A 25040-nucleotide genomic window follows, 5' to 3' on the forward strand; every position below is an offset into this window, starting at 1 on the left:
TTTCACAGGGCAGGGTTTTCCTGAAGAAAAACCCTGAAAGGGCAGGAGGTATGGTTGTCAGGACTTCACTGCCTGGTTAGTCACTTTTCTGACCTATAGTTCTTGTTACTTGTTTTGTTCAGATTTGGGTAGAAGATGTAGATTTAGAGGTTATTTTGCATCAGAGGTTGGAGGTGAGCACGGATATTGTGCCAAGCTTCGAGAGCCAGTCTCTGCCTCTATACCTGTGCCCTTGCAAAACATGGTCAGGACAGAGCAGTTTGGCCATTCAGGATGCTCTTGGCCTCTGCTGACTTATTTGAAATAGTCTGTTAAAGGGAGGGGCTGGGGCTAACCTCAGCCAGTGAAGGCTTTCCTGTGCTGATAGCTGAGATGCAGGTTGACTTCATCTACTACTAGTGTGGGCCTTAGTTGGTATAATTTTTTCCTTTTTGAGTAATTACAACTTTGCCCAAATTGACCTTGGCAACATTTCATCCAGACTGCAATGCCTTTCCTTCTGTAACACCAGGGAAATGCAAAACTGCTTGGGTGATATTGCAAGGTTCTATTAAGCATATTAATGGTGGGAGCCTACAGAAGCCTCCATCATGCCCTCCCAATTTCATTTGAAGTTTCAGGAGAGAGCAGCAGAAAGAGTGGGTTGTGGTAGGGGTTTTTAACATTTATTGTACAGTGCATCCTTTTTAAATTTTATTATTACAATTCATTATATGCATAGAAGGTGAACATAGATGGGCATGTGAAATCCTGCTTGAGTTCCTAGAAGAAATGTCCTTTGACCAGGCAGTCAATTGGATAGCTTGTACCTCAAGGGTATTTTTCTTGCAGCATTACCACAGCTGTAAATAAGCCCTCACCAGAAAAGTGCCTTCTACTGGTCTTTTCTTTTGCTGTCCATGTCCAGCTCACTCCCACACTGCTGCTGACAGGAGCTGGAGGGGGAGAGGCTTTGTTGGTCTCTGAAGTGAGCTGTTATCCGGCAAGAGCTCTGTCTACATGTGAGGACAAAAATAGTTTTATGACCGAAGCCCTGAATCTGGGAGTTGGGAGATTAAAAATGACAGTTTCTCCTAGGCTTGTATGCTGGCTTTTATGTGGCTTGGATGATATTACTCCCCCAGTTTATACCAGAGTCATCCTACTATAAGATGGGGCTAAATTAGTTATTGACTGCTTTTGATGCTTTCTGGAGTGCATGGAGGTAATGTTTAGAAGAGTCTAGCACTATCATTTTGGGTTAGAAATCCTGAAGGACTGAGTGTTGCCTGACCTTTCAGCCTACACAGGGGATCCCTTTCTCTTTTCTGCTGTGATGTTTAGTATTTTGCAGCTCACCAGATGCAAACTCTTAGCCACCAAATCCATAGGACCAATGGAGTTGTAGAGGGTGATGGTCTCATACGGGATACCTCAGTGTGAAACTAAATCCTGAGACACAGAAGATATTGCTGTTCCTCTCTGGCTTCTCTCACTACTGCTGCATTCATTAGCAAATACTCCCTTTTAAGAGGTGTCTCTGCCCATAGCTGGAGGGTTGGAGTAGATGATCTCTGACGTCCCTTCCAACCTAAGCTATTCTATAATTTTTCATCCCATTTAGCATCACATATATGAACTTTTTTATTAGATACCTGCTCAAGCTTTCCTGCCTGTCAGCCGGGGACATGCACAAAGACAGAGCCCACAAAATGCTTTGCAAATTTCAGCAGTGCTGAACAGGTTGCAGAACTGCATCTCATTTACGGCCTGATCCCAGACAGTTTCTCTTCTTTCTGCAGGCCTAAAAATGGTGGCAAATACTGTGTGGGCCGTCGTATGAAGTTCAAATCCTGCAACACAGAACCATGCTCGAAGCTGAAGAAGGATTTCCGGGACGAGCAGTGTGCTGATTTCGACGGGAAGCACTTCAACATCAACGGGCTGCCCACGAACGTGCGCTGGGTTCCCAAATACAGTGGCAGTAAGTGGCGGAGCGGGAAGGCAGGGCCTGCCTCCTGCATCACCCCGTTGAGGATAATAATATGGTTCTGGTTTTCCTCCCGTCCCCAGTCCTGATGAAGGATCGGTGCAAGCTGTTCTGCCGCGTGGCAGGAAACACAGCCTATTACCAGCTGCGGGACCGCGTCATCGACGGGACGCCCTGCAGCCCGGACACAAATGACATCTGTGTACAGGGCCTCTGCCGGGTGAGCGTTTTCCTTTCTCCTTAGTGAGGGTTGTGCATGGCAGTATGGTGCTTCTGCACCTGAGAATAGAGTCACAGAATGGTTTTGATTGGAAAGGAACTTGAAAGGTCATTTAGTCCAAACCCCTGCAGTAAGCTCGGACATCTTCAACTAGGGCAGGTTGCTTAGAGCCCAGTCCATCCTGACCTGGGATGTTTCCAGGCATGGGGCTTCTACCACCTCTCTGGGCAACCTGGGTCAGTGCCTTGCCACCCTCATTGTAAGAAGTTTCTTCCTTACATCTAATCTAAATCTCCCTTCTTTTAGTTTAAGACCCTCATCCCTTGTCCTGTCACAACAGGCCCTGCTGAAAAGATTGTCCCCATCTTTCTTATAGGCCACTTCAATCATTAAAAGCTCACAATACAGTCTCCCAGAGCTTTATCTTCTCCAGGTGGAAAAATCCCAACGTTCTCAGCCTTTCTTCACAGGAGAGGTGTTCCAGCCCTCTGATCATTTTTGTGGTCTCCTCTGGACCCTCTCTAATGGCTCCATGTCTGCCTTGTGCTGAGAAGCTGGCTCCAGCACAGGAGCCATGCTGTTGGTGCGCCCTCTTTGCTCAGGGGCTACCAGCAGCATCTGCAGGCTCCACAAGCCACAGCTGTTCTGAAGCTCGAGTCAACATCTAGATTTACAGAAAAGCCATCCATGGAGGGTGTCTGTACCTCTGCCCTAAGTTGCTCAGAGCTGTGGAGGTCCGAGTCTGGATGGAAATGATGCTTCTTTCTGTGCTGTGCCCCTGTTCTTCCTGCTCAGACCCTGGAGCACGTTATATCTCCTTTCACAATTTTTTTTACACTTTCCTCTGTGGGAACAATTGATGCAAGATGTTTTCTCTAGTGAAGACATCACTTGTTGCAAATGGTAGTTCTGATTTTTGCTTTTTGTTTGAAAATGGTGTAGGATGGCCAGACTTTAAGTTGGCAAAAAAGTGTGGGGAAGCAAAAGGATTTCTTTCACGGCAGCCTTTTGCATACAGAGATTTTTATGTGCCGTAATTGGGAGGTTTGTAAATGCTGTTCTAGTTTGTATTTGCTCAATCTGTTTTTTTTCAATTTCTCTCTTAAAGCAAGCTGGATGTGATCATGTGCTGAATTCAAAAGCAAGAAGAGATAAATGTGGTGTTTGTGGTGGAGATAATTCTTCATGCAAAACTGTTGCAGGCACATTTAACACGGTGCATTATGGTAAGAATCTGTTGCTAAAAACTTTATAGTGAAAAATGTGAGTCTATAAAAGCCATTACCACACTTAATCTACAAAAACACTGATGTAAAGTGCTTCCAGCTACAGCGTACTCCATTTTATAACTATTTATGCTATCCCTAAATGAAAAGTATCGTCTTGTGTAATGTGAGGTAATTTTGCTCATTTCCCTACCCCTGGTAAAAAGCAAATGAAATGTCTGTGTAATAGCCTTGACTTTCTGTTAAATCTTTTCTAGGTTATAACATTGTGGTCCGCATCCCAGCTGGTGCAACTAATATTGATGTGCGTCAGCACAGTTACTCAGGGAAACCAGAGGATGACAACTACCTGGGTGAGTTGCAGTCCTTGTTTCAGTCCAGGAATCTGATTTATTGTCTGATTGTGGTGATACATCTCCTGGCTGCTCTCTGCTAGGGAGGGTGAAGAATTCATCTGAGGGAGGGAGATGTTTTTCTTATCGAGTATTTATCTCGTATGTCTACCAAACATTCAGGCTTATCTTGTTCCTTCTTTTTCTTCATGCCATCCTTGATGCAAAGTTTGGGAGCTTGATAGACTTTAAGAAGTATCCCTTTAGAATGTCTCTGAGGCCAAGGACTAGAAACATGGGCTCGATAGTGGGCTCCTGTGGGAGCTGAGGCACAAAGCTGGGAACCAAATGGGCTTCTAAGCTCTGCTGGAGTTTCCTCATCAGGACTTTTAATACATCTCTGCTGTCACTGTGCCTTGGCTGGAGAGTAAATATACCATACCCTGAAAGGTGTGTGTACAAACAAATCCCAAAAGAAGTTCTTTTCTACTCTTCTGAGAATAATAATTCTGGATTCATTTAGACTGAGGCCTTCTTGTTTCCCTTGACGATGATATGGAACTATAGAAATACCATGCACCAAAGACCTTGTTTGATTTAAACCTAACAGTAACTTGGCCTTTGGCTGTTGGATATTCATAGTCACTGTATGCTCTTATCTATAAATATGTCTCTAGAGGCAGAGGAGAATGCTTGTGGTGCTGTGTTAGACCAGTCTGCTGCATGTACATATGCTTTAAGCATGGCTATGTGTCTCTCTTCTACCATACATAGAGAGTTCTCTGCCATAGAGAGTTCTGTTTGTGTTCAGTAGCAGAGATAATGAAAACACATTACAGCTGCTGTTACATCTGCCAGTTGAACGCTGGTTTTGCCATTAAGTCCTGTCTGGGTTCCTCAGTCTCTTTGCACTGCTGACAGAGCAGGGTAGTTGGGCTGTAGCCCCATGCAGCCCAAGGAAGATAGTTGCTTTCACAGGTCTGTTCCTCCTCTTTGGCAGCCCTGTGCCTTACACTTCCAGCTGAGCTTCAGTAGCACAAGGTCCTGAATTTACATCTCTGAGCAGGACATCTCATTTCATCACACAAAATCCCTGCATTGTTGAGAGCTTTTGCAAAATGCAGAGTTTAACACCAGTGCTCACTGTAAGTGAGTGTGCTAAAAGCAGGACTAGCCTGGTGGTTCCTAGCCCATCGAAGGTAAAGGAACTCACTTGGGAGTGAGTAGAGGAAACTCTATGAACCAAAGGGGACCTGTGCTGACAGCTTTAGCTGTTGCTCTGAAATGCCTTCCATATGGCTGGACCCTTCATTCAGGCAAAAATCTGAGTGGGTCCTCCCTGTCCTCATTCCCAGGCTGGGGTCATGCAAGGCTGTCTGTCCCCGCACGCACATGGCCATTCACTGACAGTTCCATTGCATCGTCTCTGCACGTTCACAGCAAAGAAGTGAGATAGTGCAGCATGACTGCACATCAGTACTGAGAAAACTTGACTGAGGTGTGATAGTTTTCCATCCTAGGAGAGTGAGATATGTTTCATTATTCCTCTTTTATAGAAAAGCAATCCTCCCCATGTCATGCCTATTAAAACTGGTTCACCCCAGAAGGAGCCCCAAACAACTTCTCAGCTCTTCTTGGAGGGCCCTTAATCTTCTTGGGAAGCAATGAAGTCAAATCTTCTTTAATGTTGCTTTAATATTGCTGGGAAAGCATCTCTTCACATTAGGCCTGACTAGACGCAAATGAGAAGTGTGCATGTGTCCACTTATTTTGCAGCTCACTGAGTGTGAAATCTTGGGCCCTTAGTACTGTGAACCTTGTAGCTGCTTAACAATTTAGGAGGAATTTGATGTTGTCATCAAGTCCAAGACGTGTACCTACTGTTGTAGGAGATACAGTAAACGGGAAGGAATCCTTTAATGAGTTTTAGTACTGCCTAATGACATCAAAGCCTCCAAAGTGTGGAATTTGGTTGAGTGTAACGTCTGCTTTGTGAGCTTTACTTCATCTATGTCTGTTTGCTACTGAGCAGTGTTTCACTTCGTTATCTCTCCTCATTCGGTGTAAAAACTTCCCCTTCAGTGTTTTGGTGTTAAGTTTAGATTTTTCAGTACAGAGGCTTTGTAGTAATGTAGCTGTGATGGGTGAAATGGTGGGGAAACTAACTTAGGAAATTAGCTACATAATCGCATTAGTGTGAAGTTGTGCAGCAGACTGCTGTTTTCAGGAAACTGTTCCTCTTATAAAGCATTTAGACTTTAAGCCTTCAGTGCTTTGACATACCTTAAGATTTAAAATAATAAATAGTTTGGGGGGAGGAGGAGGAAGGAGAGACGGGGGGAGATACTGACCAAACTCACTGTAAGTATCTGCTACAAAATTATGTTTGGCTATTTTCAGTATGTACATTTACCCTAAGAATACACCTGGAAACAACAAGGAAGCCACCCTGTCGTCATGACTAGCAAAAAGATTTGAGCAGGATTATTTCTGTGGGATATGAGGAGATACAGACTGGGTGTGCTGCCTACAGCAGCCAGCCCAGCATGCACTTTAGGTATCTCTCCGCCCTAGGTAATGGGTGAATTACTTAGCAACAACTTCAGGCACTCAGCCTTTGTTTTAATGAGTCTCTCCAGTGGCAAAAGGAGAAGACAAAATGTCTGTAAGAGCTCTGCTGTTCTCTTTACATCCTTTCTGTTTGAGAGTGGCAGGGGATTTTTGCTCCCACCTCAATGAAAATGACCACTGAGAGGGCATGACCCATGTTATTACGTACGTATGAGTTAATTCTATGTCTTTAGTTCTTGTTTTTTGCACCTATGCAGCCTTATCTAACAGTCAAGGAGACTTTATATTAAATGGAGACTTTGTCGTCAGTATGTTTAAAAGGGAAATCAAAGTTGGGAATGCTGTGATCGAATACAGTGGATCGGATAATACTATTGAAAGGATTAATTCTACAGATCGGATTGAGCAAGAGATAACACTTCAGGTGAAGTATATATTGTGTGTCTGGAAAAGTCTACTCAGCATTACTGCACTGCAACCATGGGCAGTGAAATCTGTTGGTTTACTCCTCTGCATCTTATTCCCTCTCAGGTTTTATCAGTGGGCAATTTGTACAATCCTGATGTTCGTTACACGTTTAATATTCCTATTGAGGACAAGCCTCAGCAGTTTTACTGGAATGCATATGGCCCGTGGCAGCCCTGCAGCAAGCTCTGCCAAGGTGGGTTGCATGGGAAGGTTTCATTTTGTCCTGGGATCTGGGCAGTGCGGTCACAGAATCAACTAACCAGGTTGGAAGAGACCTCCAAGATCATCAAGTCCAACCCATCATCCAACCCTAACTAATCAACTTAGACCATGGTGCCTCATCCAGTCTTTTCTTAAACACCTCTACGTTGACCCCACCACCTCCCTGGGCAGCCCATTCCTATTTGATCTCTTCAAGATTCTCACATTATGAGCGTGACTGTTTCCTTGTATTATCATACAAAGTGTAGCATTGCTCTGCTGCTCCTCAGTTTCAGAGCAGGGCACCATTACAGCCCCTTGGAGCCAGGTAAGCATTGCAACCTAGTTTGCAGGCAAGGAAGTTCAAGTGCAGAAGAGATTTTGTGGCATTTCCTAAGGCTTCAAAAGGCATCTGGTTTTGGGTCTGACCTCCACTTGTTGCTGCCTACTAGCGTTGACTCTGCTAAACACATCCTTGCAGGGGTGCTGCAGCTCTGTCTGTGTCCATCTCTTCCGCATTGAACTCCTTCTGCTCTTCTTAGATAGTCTTAATGCCCTCCCTGTTGCTGAAAGAGATTGAAAAGCTTAATTAAATGTCTTGTTATGGCTACTATAAAAGGAGTAGCAGAATTAAGTGATTTGGTTGCTTTCCTGTGTGACTCAATGTGCCTTTTCCTTTCCGTGTAGGAGAACGGAGAAGGAAGCCTGTGTGTACGAGAGAGTCGGATCAGCTCACAGTGTCAGACCAGCGCTGTGATCGCATACCCCAGCCTGACCCCATCGCTGAGCCTTGTAACACGGAATGTGAATTAAGGTGCACTTTACTCAGCTGTATATATACATTACATCATGTATTTACCATTTACTCCTCTTTCCTTTCACCTCTCACCATAACTCCTTCTCTCACCAGCCTGTATTAGATTTTAAAAAAGAAAAGCATTAGCAGTTGCCTTCTTCTCAACCTCAAGAGGGACTGGCATCCAACAGCTGTGTTTTGAGAGGCCCTTTTCTATATTTTCACATTTATCTTGTTGGATTAAATTAGTGCCAACTATGAAAAAAAAATTATCACCTAACATTGGAAACTCAGTCCCTGAAATTTGCATTTGCCTTGATCAGAATTGCTCAGCATCATCCTACAAACAGCCTGCAAAGGAAGGGGGAGGGGGAGAAGGGGGCTGGAATATGCTCAAAGAGAAAGAGTAACTAAGGCTTGGATTTATCATCATTTGCTTAAAGCAAAGAATAGGCTCAAGTGTAGAGTGGGTTTGGGGCTGTCCCCAGACAGCTCCTGAGGATTGGAATTGATGGAGCATGGACTAAATCATCACAACCCGTTTTCCTTTAAACAGCAATCTGTTTTCCTTTCTGGAGCTTAAATACGGTGGCATTAAACGGCTGCTGGTGAAGCAATTCAGATGGCTACGTTTCCCGAGGGGGTTACTCTGGCTGTGCTAAACCCGGGGCTCTGTAGGGGCTGTAGGTTGGGTTGTCGCGGTAACAGCTGTTGCCATTGCAACAGGTTGGAAACTTGAGAAGGGCAAATGCAGGAGTTTGAAAAGCAGGCAAGGATGTGAGGGCTCCCCCATTCAGGAGCTATTGACTCCAAATCCCCTTGATCTTATTCTTCTCCTAGCTGTGCTGAATTTTGCTCTCTCAGCAAAGGAGCAGGGCTTTGCACTCCCTGCACAACCTAGAGGTCTCCAGGACCTGCAGGGGACATCACTGCCTCCTTCCCCAGGAGTCACCCCTCCAATGTGTAGGGTGCAAGCAGCTTCTATTGACTCTAGGGCCTCCAAAAATCATCCTGGGTCAGATCTCATGCCCAGCTTCTCCTGCCAGAGCTGGAGCCAGGGATGATGTGAAACAGAAGTGTATCCCCAGGTGGATCTTTGAAGGCTGCCAGCACCAGCCCCTGCTGCCCATCCCAGGAAGGAGACAGCAGGGTGCAAAACTCTGTTGAGAAGAAACACCTCTAATCCCTACTGACACCTCTGAGACTTGTGTCTCTTGGAGCTAGTCTTTTGCTCAGGCTTTGGAGGGCTGAGGCTTTTCTGCAGTCTTCCTGCCATGTGGAGTGCTTTTCAAGCCTCTGCAAATCATTTTTTTATGCTGTATTTATAAGTTTTTAGGTTTTGGAAGCCAAGGTAGCAGTCCTGCAGGAGAGTGTAGCATAGAAAGTCTTCAAAGCACTGCCCACTGGACTCCCCCTCAACTCCCTGCATGGTCCTGCAAGGTTTACTTTGCTGTCTGTAAGAGGGACCTGGTGACAGTTCCTTCCCTGCAAGGAGCAATGTCAGAGTTAATTGCTTAGATTTTTGGAAGCCATGAAGCATTGTAAAATATTACAAAAAGCCAAAACTCCCAGTTGAAGAGCATATATTCTTTATTTATGCCAAACATGTTCGAGCACATTACCTGCAGAGTCCCAGAGCCCCACAGCTGATGTTTGCTCTCCTCGGCTCAGGTGGCACATCGCAAGGAAGAGCGAGTGCACGGCCCAGTGTGGGCTGGGGTACCGTACCCTGGAGATCTACTGCTCCAAGTACAGCAGGCTGGAGGGGAAGATAGAGAAGGTCGACGATCGCTTCTGCAGCAGCCAGCCCAAGCCGAGCACGAGGGAGAAGTGCACTGGAGAGTGTAACGTGGGAGGGTGGCGGTACTCAGCCTGGACAGAGGTAAGGAATGCTTGGTGGTGCACAGGGATATATCAGGCTGTTCAGTTTGCAAACTGTGTGTGCATGTCATGAACGGAGTGACACAATTCACTTGTTACAGAGAAGCAGCTATAATGATTTAAGTTTGATAGTAAATGAGACTGTTTTAACAAGGTTTGATGGTGAGGTACACTTGATTATTTACTGCATAGAGGAAAGGGTCAGACAAATGTCAGGGACACCCTCCCATTGAGTCAGGAAGTTCAGAGTGGACTTCCAAATGGAACTTAGGGGCAGTTACATCCATTCTTAATCTTGTATTTTGTCAACAGTTTATGCTGAAAGGATTATATTTGCCAAATCATTCCTTCATACTCTCAGCCTCGAAGAGTAACCTTGAGAGGTGTCCCTGCTCAAGGGGAGATGCTGGTGTGCAGCCTGCTGCCATGCAAGATAGCTCAAAGGGCTCTGGGGCTGTCCATTTTTTATGGAGTATGATAATTGACTCACAGTCATATTTACATAGCAACCACAGATGTTAGTTTCTTCCAAATGTGGCTTGGGGCCGATACTGACCAGCACTGTGGTTAGGTGGGGCCATTGCTCAAATGAGCTCTTGACTATTGTGTTGCTATCTGTCTCTTCTGAATCCACATGACAAGGTGCATCCATTGCAATCACCACTTGTGGTTATCACTTTAGCAGGCTTACAGAAATAAAGGTCAGGTTGACAGAGGGAATGACCACACCACTGCAATATGGAAAAGCTGGCCACAGTGATTCTGCTGCTGTTGCTTTTTCTGAAGGACACTCCAGTGCAGTCCAAATCAGCCTGGTACTCAACTGCAATTAATTTATGCTTTTAAGCATCCCAAGGTCTGGCTTTCTTACACAAAGTCCTGCTGTCTTTCTTCTCCCATCAAAGGCAGCACCACTGCCAGGAGCTGGGGAGGACACTACCCTCAGCAGAGGACTTCTGAAATTTATTTCCTCCACACTTCTTAGCTTTTCCATGAACAAGAAAATTCCTGAATGCAGGCCTAGCACTTAGAGAATGATGAGCCTGAGGCATTCTAGGGAGGGCACAGGGAAGGGGCGCTGGCTGGTTAGAGGGAGTTAATCTCTCCTAAAATAAGAAGGAGCAGCAGCCATTTGGGAGAACTGAAAGGCAACACTTGTAAAAGTAATAATGGGGTTATAACCCAAAATGAATTTGTGAAACTCATTGCCATGAGATCTTACTAAGTTTAGCAAGACTGTCTTTTTAAAGGAATATTTAAGGTAACAGCCTGTTACTTAAAGTACAGATTGTTCTTGTGGAGGTTTTTGCAGTCTCTTCACAGCTCTGACTGCAAAGAGGGGGTGGGAAATAAATGGGCTCTTGGCCCATAACAGGGTGGCAGATAGTATTTACTCAGTGTCTCTCCTTCCCAGTGCTCCAAGACCTGTGGTGGGGGCACGCGGCGGCGGCGAGCGATGTGTGTGAACACCTACAACGATGTCCTGGATGACAGCAAGTGCAGTCAGCAGGAGAAGCTGACAGTGCAGCGATGCAGTGACTTCTCCTGCCCCCAGTGGAAAACTGGTGACTGGTCTGAGGTAGGTGTTGGTCACCAGAGTGGGCTTGCCCTGCTGGTCCTCCACCCTGAGGAGCTGCTCATCCCTCATGTTTGGTTTGCGCCCTGGGGCATGGGGTCACTATGCCTCCTGTAGAAAGTGTTCTGAAGCCTGGTCACCCAGAGGCTTGGAGACAGGCAGCAAAGGCTCTGGCCTTGTCCCTACTAGTGTAGTGGCTATTTCCCTCCTTGCAAAGCCATGGGGGTTTAATAACTCTCAAACCCTGCATGAATTTCTCCCCAGCTTTTCCACATTTGGGAAGAGAAATACTTTATGCCCTCATTTTCCATTGAAATTGTCCTCACAAGCCCTGGCAGTTCTGGCTGTGGCTGAAGAGTAGCATTTCACTTATACTATTGTCTTGCTTACATCCCTCCCTGCTCTTTCTTACCTTTACTTCTCCTGTTGGTGCTGGCATCCTTGGCAATGCCACAAAGCCACATCTTGGTAGGCTTTTCCCTGCAGCAGGACCAGGGATACTGGAGAACAGTTTTCAAAGGCTGTTTGTGACCTTTATGGCTGAAGAGCTATGGTTTCTCTGAATCACATTGTTTTAGGAAGTCATGGAGGCAATTAACTGGGAACAGGAATTGTTCTCTGCAAAATATCTGTCTTCTAGTTTAACCTACTGGCATCCCAAGCCATGCCAGAGCAGTGAAAGAGCCATTTGCAGCCTGTTGGAGCTGAGACCTTTAATTGCACGCGCTTGGAGCTGAACAACTTTTTGCAGCCTTTGGCATCTTGTTGTGCACAGTGGGAGCTTAGCTGGGCAGTGCTGTGGCTTTGCCTTACATTTCACAGCTTCTGGAATTCAAGAGCCTTTGTGGTCTTGCTTTGCCCCTGTGGCCTGGCTGTGATCTCTGTGCTCCAGCTCTGCTCAGGACCAGCTCCTGAGACTAGTCCTATCATGTTGCAAGACACTCACATGTGTTCAAGCATATGTGGTCATTAGCTAAGAACTGCCTTCTGGCTTTTAAGCAGTGGTTGCAGTGAGTCTGGACTTATTTTTCAGTACCAGGCAGGTGCTGAGCTGGTAGCACATCCCCAGCATCATCTCACCTTGTGCTTTCCTCCTCACAGTGCCTGGTGACCTGTGGGAAAGGGCACAAACACCGCCAGACCTGGTGCCAGTTTGGAGAAGATCGATTAAACGACAGGTTTTGTGATCCCGAAACGAAGCCAGAGTCGGTGCAGACATGCCAGCAGCAGGAGTGTGCTTCGTGGCAAGTGGGGCCATGGGGCCAGGTACTGCAGAGCTACCATGGAGGTCCCAGCCAGTGGGACATGGGTACTGGTAGCCAAGGCTGAGCGCTAGCTTTTCACCCAAATTCAGAGGCATAACTATGTTAATTGATTTGCACAGCAAAGCAGCCCTCAGTTCACAGAGGCAGCAATAACAGTACCTGCCCTAAGTGCTAAATTTAATCTGTGTCAGACTAAATTGGCCATGGTTTTCAAAAAAAGGGTTTCCAAGGTTACACTTCTAAATTCATATTTGGACATGTAAGTACACAGCCTAATTTCCACAGAAAAGCTGTTTCCATTGAATAGCTTTTGTTGCTTTTAGTGTTTTCCAGTTTCTGGGTTGGTGAGCAATTTCTTTTTTCCTGTTAAAATACAAGTTCATTTCTCCCAGAGTGTTCTGGCACCTCCTTTTCCACAAAGCTCTTAGCTCTTGACTTAAAACACCAGTAACAAACCCAGATGAGTTGTCCCAGTCAGACTTATTTCCCATCAGCAAAATTATTCATTAGCTGCCTGTGCTACTGTGGGGCTGAACAGCAAGTTCTAAAGAAGGGTATGATGCAGGTTCTACCAAGCTATGATTTACTGTGTGCAGCAAACTAAATCATTTAAATGCTGGCACCTTCATTCCGAAGGAAGCAAGTGAAGCGTGTGAAGCTCTGGTCGGCACAGTCAGTTAAAACTTTGACCTAATTTAAAACTGAAATGCATGAAGTGGAGAGAAACCAGAAGGGAAGCTGGGTTTTATTTTTGCTGCTCATGCTACATGGCTAAACACAGGCTGGGCTGATTCATACTGAAGCAGCTTCTCACACCAGTGTTTCTTTGTGCTGTCTGTCCTCTCCCAGTGCACCATGACCTGTGGCCAAGGCTACCAGATGAGAGCAGTGAAGTGTGTCGTGGGCACCTATGTGTCAGTGGTGGATGATAATGAGTGTAATGCTGCAACAAGACCAACAGATACCCAGGTAAATCATGCTGTCCTCTCTCTATCTTTTGATAAATAAATGGAGAAATGTTTCACACCCTTTGGAAATTTGCTGAACCACCTTTTCATGCTATGTTCACTGGTACTTGGAAGCAAACCTGTAAATTCCCCTTTCAAGCAGAGAATGTGTCCAAGGTGTCTGAAGGACTTGAGTAAACCAGAACATTACCATCTACCATTCATCTAGGAGAGTTGAATTAAGGCCACAACATTTAGGAAAGGGCTGCTTTTCCCATGCACAAAGAGCAATTGCACACTAGTTAAGAGGTAACAAACCCACTTGTCATCAGCCATCGTTTGGCATGCACATCTACATCCCCAGTGAAAGTAAGTCACAGCAATGCGGAAACCGTTTCTGCCATTTGTCATGAGCAGCTCACTCCCTTGCAGTGATGATCAGTATTAATTTCCTTTTTGGCAATGACTACTCATAGGCTCATCCAGTAAAGTCATGGCTATTCATCATGTCTGTCACCAGACCTCCCAGGAGATACAGACAGGACCAGAGCCCTCCTGTTAGTCAGCATACCAAGACTGAGACTGGTCTCCAAAACCTTGTATGCTTACTGTGTGGTGAAGATCAGCACATGGATATAGGTGGTCTAGTGGGCTGCAGGGAATCAAAGGGCTGCAATCAGCAATCAGCTCAGCAACGTAACCCATATTAAGTGGGTGGCAGGTCTTGTGCTGAAGGAAAGGAGCTTTGAAGGGAGATAGAGTTGCTGCTTTGCAGATGTGTGTTTGCTCCAGAGCTCTCTTACTGAACTTTCATCTTTTGCCTCAAAACCATCTGGTTTTAATGTGTGGAGATGGCACGTGGTTATGGGATTCCTATTGTAGAGTTTCTAATAAATCAAAAGTCCACTGAGAGTTCTGCTTATGCAGCCCTTGGGGACTTGGTACCAAGTTTTGCTGACTCACCAAGAGGATGCAGAGGAGAAGGCCTGACAACACACAAGTGTGCAGATCACAGATTTTCAAGACATCTGTTGTTCATAATTACATTGAAGAGGAGGTGGTTTAACTAAAACATCTGCAAATTCTTTATATCTCTCATTTCCCTCATGTATTTCATGTACAGGACTGTGAAATAGCATCATGTCCTCCCCATCCAAATAGTCCTGAAGCCAAAAGATCCCTATCAGGCACTCACAGGACACAGTGGAGATTTGGATCCTGGACACCGGTAAGTGTGTGTCGTAATACTTTCAGGGTTATTTCACAGCAGACAATGTGACATTTTTAAGTGCATTTGACACTTGGAAGCTATTGTTCCAAAGCCCTTCTAATATATATCAGGAAACTTTCTAGCAGAGTGCTTGTTCCTCTTCCCTAGTGCTCCGCAACATGCGGGAAGGGTACTCGGATGAGATACGTCAGCTGTCGGGATGACCAGGGCTCAGTGGCTGATGAGTCAGCTTGTTTCCACCTCCCAAAGCCGTCAGCCACGGAAACGTGCACCGTGACACCGTGTGGGCAGTGGAAGGCCTTGGAGTGGAGCTCTGTAAGCATCACACCATCTCTTGCAGGAGAGCCTTAGAGACCTCATTGCTGGAAATGTTTCATTAATCTGTCATGCTTGCCCTTTTATAAGTGGGGGCATAAAGGTTTTCCGCTGTTTGTTACAGCAATAGGTGTCTGTCTGGTGCTCAAAGCTGGAAATGTGACTGTGTCTCCTTTTCTCACTCTAACGCAGTGCTCGGTGACATGTGGTCAAGGTAAGGCAACGCGACAAGTGATCTGCATCAATTACAGTGACCAGCTGGTGGATAGGAGTGAGTGTGATCCAGATGACCTCCCTGCCACCGAGCAAGACTGCTCCATGTCTCCTTGTCATCCAAACAGCCATGACTACGGCAGGCCCATCCACCCTTTCCTCTATCCGGATCATCGCCTGAAACTGCACCCTGGAGGCAGCCCGAACCGAAACCGTGCACATATACCAGGAGGCAATCAGTGGAGGATTGGCCCCTGGGGTGCTGTAAGTGCCCTGGTTTTCTTATTGCTGTTTTGTTTTGTTTTGTTTTCTTCCTGGGCTAATATAGGCTTTTCTTAAAGTCATCAAGCAGGGAAAAAAGAGACCCTTCTTCCTGCTGCCTGTTCTCTGCTCACATGAGCAAGTGTTGTGGTAGGGAGCAGGCATCACTTCTCAGCCACTCACACCTCCTATCTCCAGGTTTTCTAGGCAGAAAGCTGACAACATTGTTTTCCATGAGCCGAAGGCCAACCTCTGCTTCTTGGCTGTCTCCTGGGACGTTTACAGCTGTGCAGAGCTGTTGCCAAAGCACAGCAGAGCATTAATGCCAGCTCCTCTCACCCCAACCAGTTTACAGTGCTTTATCACAGAAGTTCCTAAAGGGCATTAAGCACAAATGGGATGTCATGCACTGCATTAAGGCTGTGGGGATTACTCACCTGCTTAAAACTAGGCTCATGTTTATTTTCTTTGCTTAGTCAGCACCTAGGTCATTGCACTGCTATTAGTAATAGCTGGAGTTGGAAGTTAATAATGCCTGTTAGCTGTATTAAATGTCTAGTGGTGCATTCCCACGGTGCAAGGCACTGGGAAGGACCTGGGAATACAAAATTATTCCTGGACTGAATGAAGCCATGGGCAATTGTGTCTTCCAGTGCTCTAGCACGTGCGCAGGGGGGTTCCAGCGGCGGGTCGTGGTGTGCCAGGATGAAAATGGATACACCGCAAACAACTGTGATGAGAAAAGCAAACCCATGGAGCAGAGATCCTGCGAATCTGGCCCCTGTCCTCAGTGGGCTTATGGCAACTGGGGAGAGGTGAGTGCAACATTCCCTCTGCGCTCCTTGAGCAGGGGAAGGCTCTCCATACCACATGGCTGAAAAATGGGAGAAGAAGGGGATACTGCAGTGACATTTATTAGCAAGACTGGAGCATAAAAAGCAGCCTCTGATAAATGAGTGAACCCTTGCAACTGCTTGGTGGTATTTTCCTTTCCATTTGTCATGAGAAAAGTTTTCTACTCAGGCAAATGTAAATTCTACTGAAATTGAAATTCTTTTTATTAATTTTTGTAAGAGCAGCCTGGTATAACTGAAAGCCCTTTTTCTTTAATAAAAACACTACTCCCTCCTGAAGATTCATCTGAGATAAGCAATTAGAGAGATTAACCTCCTGAATCATGTTGGGTCTGGCAGTATCGTTGTGGAGCAGCATAGGCAGCATTGGGAAGAGAAGTTGAAGCAGATGATGCTGCATCTGAGGCTTATGCATCATTTAGGGCAGATTTACTTGGAGTGGGTTGGCTGGGAACAGAAACAACCATTGAGTCTCAAGAGGTGCTAGTGTTCTGAGTGACCGGTTGGCAGGATTTTTGCTACCCGGTCGGTGATTTGCTTTCTTCTCTGCTCACTTCCAGTGCACGAAGCCATGTGGGTCAGGGACAAGAACACGGCTGGTGGTGTGCCAACGCCCTAATGGAGAAAGGTTTACGGATCTGAGCTGTGAAATCCTTGACAAGCCACCAGACAGAGAGCAGTGCAACGTGCAGGACTGTCCTAGAGATGCTGCCTGGAGTGCTGGTCCTTGGAGCTCGGTACGGCCATAAACTCTTTCTCTTTGTGAACCGTTTCGTGGATATCCTGTAACAACAGATTTAATTTGCTTCAAACCAAGGTGCTAATGCTTCATGTCTTAAAACTGCACTTAAAGAGGATTATTGACAATGTATTCAGAATAACACCTGTTCAGGAAGGGCTTACATTAGGGGTGCTCAAGGCCTTTAATTTAAAGGGCACTTTCTGCTAAGTAGCCACCTTTATCCGTTTTATTACACTGTGCAAGTGCTGTGCGTTATGAGTCTGGGTTCTGGCTGAGTTCTTTGCATATGGATTTAAACCTGGCATTTAAGCAGTACATTTCCATTGCAGTTAAATTGTTCTGATATTTAATGGTAATACTGCACTGTGCACCTCCTGGTTTTTCAGTCACATGTTCTCTGTCAAAAGCAAGATGACGGGGGAAAAAAATTGTACTGGATTGCATCAACTCCCAAGAACGTCCAAGTGTGTAGAGATGTGTGTGTGCGTCCCTACCTGCCCACACACACAGCTGTATAGAAACATGTGTGCATTCACATCCATGCTCTATTTCTATTCTCATGTATATATAATAGAGCGTGATGTCCTGTGCAAAGGCACCTGTTAGATATTGTCATGCATCTCTCTGGTTATGGAGAGTTACTGTCTGGCCTGATCTCCAACTGCTTGTCTAGATACCATTAAGTCAGCAAGAGATTAGCAAGCTGGTAAAAGGCCTCAAACCTTGAGAGGTTTCTAATAACAAACTAATGTTTGGAGCAGAGCTGTCTTGCACTGCTTCTTTGCCACTGGAGGACACTCCTACAGAGATGCTCATCAGGGCAGAGCAGACCTGAAGCACAGGGCTGGGATGCTGGTTTGGGTCCCACGCTTTGAAATTCTCCCTTACCAGAGCTGCATCTTCTGCTCAGCGCAGAGCCCCTGTGTGCCAAGATGAGTGCTGCCTTGGACACTTCTGGCGTGCAGGAAACAACCAACCTGCCTGTTTTGGAGTGGCCTTTCAACAATGTTGACCTTTATTATGTATTTTGTTATAAAAACATTTGAAGATTTAGAAAAAAAAAAAAAAAGAAGAAAATCAATCTGACTCTAAAGCACTTTATAGGAAAAGAAAAACAGAGTCCTGTTTGTCATGCATTGGACTTCCTTAGTTGTTGCTGTTTGCAAAGTTGTCTTGCTAAAACGTGACTGCACTCTTGTTTCTGTGGGTGCTTGCAGTAACGCTCCTCAATATTTTGATCATACCTCAGTGAGTTATGCAGTATCCATGAAACTGCTGAACTGGTGTTTATACGGTGCTTCACCAGTACAAGGGACAGCGATCTGAAATATTTCATTTGAGGTGCTAACGTGTCACTTGTACGCTGTTATAGCTGGTGCTAAAGATGAGCTAAGCAGAGCTAGCCATGCGTGCGGTGGCCTCCCCGCAGAATTACCAGCTGGGAGTTGCTGCCATCTTTTGTCACCTGTGCTGGACCATTTGCAAGAAGCAAAGGTGCGGACCGAGTTGTGTCGCATTTTGTGTCCTTCAGCATTCAGCCTCTTCACGTTTGTTCAGGAGCAGGCTCCAGGGCTGTGTCTGCTCCTCCATGTTGGAAATGCAGAGTGCAGTCCTCTGTCTTGGTTTTGGGTTATTTTACTTTTCACCCAGGAAAAGCTCCCTTGACTCTACTACGTTGTTTTAACCTTGGTGGGTTGTTCTTGCTTGATCTCCTAGGAGCAGGCAAGCAGGCAGAGGGCAGGAGCATCCTGTCCTACCTGTGGCATCTCCTCCCAGCTGCCTGCAGGGCTCGCAGCCCCCTGCCCTCCCACAGGCAAAGGGGCTGCAGAGCTGAGACCCGGTTGTTGCCACAAAGTGACTTGATTTTTCAGTCTTATTACTAAGGTGCCCTTTGGCTCTGAGGGAGGTAGGGGACCCCAGAGCTGTTTGAAGACTGAACTGTATCTATGGGATCAACAGGGCTTCTTGTCCCTCCTGCAAAATACTCCACATGTATGTCTACCTCGTGCTACTACTGTAGGTAGTAACATCCACATTTTTTTTCTTTAGTGTGGTATCACCTGGACTTGCTTTAGCTCTGTCATTGGTTGTGAACATCATCCTGTGGCTGTACCTACTTCATCTGTTGTGATGGAGTGTCACTACCATATTTTTTTTGGTCACTTTTGAAACAAGAGTATAGTATTAGCTGAAACTTTTCAGCGGTGTGGATTTATGTATTTATGTAAAAGTGTATTTATTTTTCCAATATTGTTATTTAATTTTATATAAATATTGCATACATTTACAATGTTTAATGTTAATGTTGAACAGTGAAAATTAAAGACAAGTAGAATGTAATCATAAATGAATTTGTATAATGATTTCCTGAGTCTTTTGCTAAGTCAAGATCCTATACTTAGTTTTGGTTACTTCTGACTTGCTTTTCATTGCTTTGTTCTCCAACAGAACCTGTCATTCTCAATAATTAAACAAACACAGTTAAAAGTGTATGAATTATGAAGTTTGGGTAACTAATTTCTTACAAGCATCTGCTTGGCTTGGCTTCACTCAAGTTTCAGTGAAATTAGTACTATAAAATACATACAAATTAAAACAGAGAAAGTCTGAGGAGGAGTCCAGCCTCAGTCCTCAGGCAAAATTTCATTGGGATTTTAAACAGTAAACAAGTGATTTGATCTAGCTGGTAAAATCCAGGTTTTAAGGAGATAATTACACAAATAAACAGATTCTGTATGTAAATGATAATTTTATAACCAGAGACTGGTGAGATGCCTTGTCATTATAATGTATGTTCAAAGAGGACTAAGAGGAGGTGACACTTTTATTTCCTTGCTTATTTAAGAACATGTATATAAACACTGCAGAATTGTACACCATGTGATAGGCCTGACCTTTTTATTAAAATAATGTTTTAGAAAACATGCAGAGACTGCCACCAGGATACAGAGAGTGTTTTTTCTCTTTTGAATGCCTAATGACATGAACACAGATCTCCATACATGCTCTCGAATGTGGAGAAGAAATCTTGCCATGTTATCCAGAATGAGGGAGATGTTCACAGAGAGCATCACCCATTGCTTCACTTAAAACCTGAAGCTGAACCTACTTCCTTCAGAGCAGATATGTTCCTTGCTGTGAAGCTCTATGAAGCTTTGCATTTACCCTAATACCCATCTGTATACTGATACAATTTATGCCTAATGCTGAATTAACTTGTTCTGGGCTTCTCATTGTTTGTGAGTCTAAAACAATTATATCTTACAGCACCCTTGTCCTGGTTCAGTCAGCTGAGTCATTTAGGCTTCACTGTGCTGGGACAGTCATTATTTGATTTTGACCTGTGGAAATGGGGTTGACAGGGTTTGGGGATTTGTGTTTTGGTTGGTTGGTTGTGGTTTTTTTGGTTTTGTTTCTTTTCCCTGCAAAACATTATAATTTTTAAAACAATCTGCTTTGTCAAATACTTAACACTCTTGGGTATCAGAGATTCTAGCTGCTAAAGCAACGGTTGTATAGCTCTTAGCACCTGTGAAATGGTGATGTGCTTCCCAGTTCTGTGGGGGAAAGAAATGCTGGTGCAGATATTCTAATGTCTTAGTCCTTGAGGGTCTTTGGTCTAACAATGAAGAATTGGAAGCTTAGCATAAAACAGAATATTAATCGACTAAGCTCCAAGTTTTGTTATTGTTGATGTGAAGTCGGTTTGGGTCAGGACAACATTGCTGTAATGGCCTTAGCTAGAAGCTGGTGGCATTGGCAGCTTTGCAGGGCTCTTTGGCTGCACACAAGGATGTCAGTAGTGGCAAAGGGGCTCTGGGCTCAGTGGGAAGTGGGAGAACTGCCCAGTCAACAGCCATGTGAGGGAGCTGGCACTCAGGAATTTTAATCTTAAAATTGGTGTCAGTGGAAAGTTCAGGTTATTTGTATTTAATTCTGTCACAGTCCCAACACATTGTTTACAAAATGCCTTCCCCATGGAGCTAGCTGTAAACAGGCTGTGCAACAGCAATATTCTCCATGTCATTGTTCTGATAACATTCTTAGCAGTCAGGATGTCAGCTCTTGCTAAGGCAGAAGTGATAACCAGGGGCAGATTTGGTTGCAAGTGTATATAACTCTGCTATTCTCCTCCTCTCTTCTGCAGCAAATGAATTTGCTGTGACAGCAGCATTACATAGCTGCTATATGATTCTTTACACATGTTTTGCAATAACAAAGCCATCTTTGAAAATGAAGTGATAGACACACTGAACTTTCCAGGCACTCAGTGATTCATGTTGCTTTTTTTGGTCTTTCATTCATATGATGAGGGTTTAGGCTCTGAGACTCCGACAGCAAGTCTGTATTTCTCTGTAGTGCCAGGTATTATCAGAAATCTAATAAAAACAATCCTGCCCTAAGAGCCTGGGGAAGAAAGACAAACGTTGCTGCAGCAGCAGAAGGCGGCTGCACGCATGGTCCCAGCACCCACAACCCAGGCAGAGGAATGCGCTGAGTGGCTTTCATGCCTTTAGAAAGCCAGGTAGAAATAGTTGCCTTAGTAAAGATTTAATAAAGCTGATCCAGACCAAAATGAGAATGTGGTAGCCTGTAGATATCCCCAGCCATCTTCCTGAAGCTGTCTCCATCTCAGAGCTGTTTACTGTATGCTTAGACTGGCCCACCAAGGCTGCTGTGCCTCTTGGGTTCCTGGCTGTCTCCCCTTTAGGGTCAGTCAGACTGACTGACTCCAAGGACTGCTGCCTTTGTGTGCTGATGAAAGGCAAGAAGTTGTCTGCTTGGTTCCCCAGTCAGAAAAAGGCCTCTGAGAGTGCATACCTCTTTGCTTTTGTTTCAAAAAAAGCAAACCAGACCCCTTTCAGCCCTTCCCTGTACTCCCTGCTATGTGTCACCCGTCCAGAGCATCCCACTGCCAATGCTCAGCTTCAACCAGCTTCCAAAAGTGAACATCCCTGGATGACAGCTGGGGAGGACACAGCCTTGCCAGTCATCTTATCATCCACATGTTTGCTACCTCATTCTCTTCTCAGAGCTTGCCCCAGAGGGTAAATGCAGCTGGAGTTTTTGTTTGAAGAATTTTAGCCTGTTGCTCCTCTGGGGCAGTGGTGATAGATGCTTCTGCAGCTCTTTCCTCAGTTCAGTGCCCACCATCTCTGCCAAGGATCAGAGCCACAGCTGGTGGCTCCAAGCCAGTTACAGATGAGTGAAACCAGTGGTACCCAGCTGGCTGGTAGAGGAACATAACTTTATTCCTCTATTGCTATTCTAAAATCTCCAATTTTTATTTTTCTTTCCATTTTTGTTGTTTGCTTATCATCATCAGACATCTTTCATTGCCTCTTCTATTTCTTCTAAAATGAGGAAAACTATATACGTGTTGTTTTGCTATAGGTTCTTCTGTCTCCAGTTTGTTACTGTTGATGCTCCATGAGCAGGAAAACAATCATCAAAGTCCATCTGCTGCAGTGAGGGACTACCTGCAGCACTGTGTGCTTAGAACTGAGCCTGCATTTTGGTGCTTTGCTAAACTGACTTCTTTCAGGACTGATTTACTGCAATTTAATGCTCAGGTCTTGCAACCCACACTCACCCATTATGATGTGACCTGGTGGTTAAATCTAGTGGGTTTTAGTCTAATAGAGAGATAAAAGAATCGAGGAGCAGCGTCCCCTCTATCGTTCCTAATCCATTGAATAAATGCCAGGGAAATACCAGGGTAGCAAGCTGCAGAGAATGGTCAGTCTCATCTGCTCTCCTTTGATAGCCTTTCCTGTTGCCACTGCCAGGACACAGGCATGAGCTAGACTAGTGGTTAGACTCAGGAAGGTTACTTTCGTTTATCTAGAAACCCTTCCCTTCTCCCTGCTCCCAGATGATGCATCTTTTCCCAAGTTCCTTCCCAGAGCACCTTCACACTCAGAGCAGGTAACTTCATTCTTATTCATTGATGTTTCTTGCCATGCATAGGCCAGCCCATGCTTCTGTCCTAATTTACTGTAAAATAACAGAGAAGTACAGTGGCTGTTTGGCTGCATTTGATGTGCCTCCCCTCTTACACCTCAAGTAGATGGCCATTTTCTGAGCTGTGCACAGCTGGCCTGAACCTGAATAGCAAGTGATGGGACTACTGTTCAGTAGAGTCTTTGTGTCACAGGTTGCCCATCCATGGCTGCTGGCTTCATAAAGTCTATAGATTTCCTATAAAAAGACATGCACAGTCTCACAGAGAGAGGAGAAATAAAGCAATACGTTAAATGGCAGTTGCTGGGAACATTTGTCTCCCAAAGCCCTGGCTTGGAGTGCAGAAACTGAAATAAATGTTAGGCTGCAGGAGATGCATTAAAGCAGTAACATGCTTTCAGGGATGAGCTGTGAAGTTCAGCACTTCCAAGCAGATTCCCAAGCTGAGCATTGGAAAGTCTGCATCAGTTTTTGCCTATATTCCAGACTCCCACTGTATACCCCAAACTGCAATAATTGCTGCTGCTCAGATCCTAGGGATTGTAGCATTTAGAAACAGGGCTGTATGGTGATGAGGGACACTAAGTACGAAGACATTTACTGTGTTTCTAACTTTCCCAGTGACTGATTTGTGCAGTCATTAAGGAGAAATGATGTGGCCAGTCTTGTTCCAAAGGCACTGAATGCTCTCTTCATGTTTTAATTTTTACTAGCTCACAGGGGAGGCGAGCGAGCCAGCAGCACGGATGAAAATCTGTCTGATGCCTAAGACCATACACAGGCTGACAGTATTTGATCCCTAGTGCATTGAGCCAAGTTTTTTCTTTACAAAACCTGAGAGGAAGAACCAGCCCCACACTGCTAGAACTCCCCACTGCCTCCCCCTGGTGTGATGCACACCTGTGAAAGGGGACTGGCATTCCTCAGGGAGCTTTTTACTTTGTGTTTCACTCCATCTGAGACAGTTCTCGAGTGGGACTTCTAAATAGCTTTGTATTACAACTGTTCACTAAAAATATGAAGTGTCAGCCTAGGCTGCTTGCTGCTTCGATTGCTGCTCTCTTAAAAGTGCCACAGCATGGAAAATAGGCTTCATCAGTGCCTTCCACATTCTATTATATCAGCATCCTTGGGTAGCTCACACATCTCCTCCTAATTTGAGGAAATGCCATCTAATGCTTCACTCCCTGGAGAGACCTGCCGTGGCTGTGTGGGAGCCTTTGCTTGTTTGTGGTTTAAGTTGAATAGCTCAGGGTGGAGCAGGGATACAGCTTTTAAGGCAGCTCTGTTTGTTCATGGTCCTGCTGATTTCTGTACCTGGGGAGGTCTTTGTACAGAATGTAACAACAGGCTGGGTGAAAGAGGCAGAGGAGATGCTACTTACTAGACTGACATCACAAAGCAGGAGATGCATGGCTTTTCCTGCTGCAGTTACCTGTTTTTCTTCAATATATCTTGTGAGGCTTCCCAGCTTGGGGAAATTATTGTATTGACTTCAGTGCTCGGGGCCTTAAATCTTGCAGGAATCAAAGAGCATCCTTTCCTGTGGGTAATATGTGCTGATGGAGGAATGGGCTCCAGACACACCAGCCTTTTCCCCCTGCTGCAGCAAAAGATGAAGTTGGACCCTTGGAGAACTTTTTCATTATTTTGTATCTCTTACAAGACATCATCTGAGGTCACTCACCAGTCTCTGCAGCTTGGTTTGGCAGCAGGAAGGTGCAGGTTTAGCAGATCAGTTTATTTCTCCCTTCTGCAAATACTCTGTTGGGGAACTGCCTCATCTGCAGAGCTGAGCACAGAGCAGCTGAAGGACTGCGACCCTGTGTGTGCTGCAGAGCCAGGATGAGCCAGCATGGATGTTTCCCTCCTTTGTGCCTGGGGCAAGGAGCAAGGGGACACTATGGCAAATCCTGCTCTTCTGTACACTAGACGCTGCCCTCTGGCTCTGGGAGGGCTCCTTGAGACATTTCTACAAGGGTTCTGGACAGTGCTCACAAACACACTT

The 25040-nt window shown here is 45.2% G+C and overlaps 1 protein-coding gene across 1 annotated transcript in view; it reads left to right on the forward strand.

Moving 5' to 3' along the window:
- ADAMTS9 (ADAM metallopeptidase with thrombospondin type 1 motif 9) overlaps positions 1-25040 on the forward strand; it is an 86425-nt gene that overhangs the window by 31413 nt on the left and 29972 nt on the right. The window contains exons 13-28 of the mRNA XM_054387634.1: positions 1782-1963; positions 2053-2189; positions 3298-3415; positions 3673-3768; positions 6576-6742; positions 6850-6979; positions 7675-7801; positions 9455-9665; positions 11079-11243; positions 12342-12506; positions 13355-13474; positions 14576-14680; positions 14831-14998; positions 15191-15475; positions 16126-16287; positions 16887-17063. Of these exons, the coding sequence (XP_054243609.1) occupies positions 1782-1963; positions 2053-2189; positions 3298-3415; positions 3673-3768; positions 6576-6742; positions 6850-6979; positions 7675-7801; positions 9455-9665; positions 11079-11243; positions 12342-12506; positions 13355-13474; positions 14576-14680; positions 14831-14998; positions 15191-15475; positions 16126-16287; positions 16887-17063 (2515 nt within the window). The remainder of the gene's footprint in view (positions 1-1781; positions 1964-2052; positions 2190-3297; positions 3416-3672; positions 3769-6575; positions 6743-6849; positions 6980-7674; positions 7802-9454; positions 9666-11078; positions 11244-12341; positions 12507-13354; positions 13475-14575; positions 14681-14830; positions 14999-15190; positions 15476-16125; positions 16288-16886; positions 17064-25040) is intronic.

This window comes from Indicator indicator, chromosome 15, assembly GCF_027791375.1.
Source record: "Indicator indicator isolate 239-I01 chromosome 15, UM_Iind_1.1, whole genome shotgun sequence".
In the NCBI taxonomy this organism is placed as follows: domain Eukaryota; kingdom Metazoa; phylum Chordata; class Aves; order Piciformes; family Indicatoridae; genus Indicator; species Indicator indicator.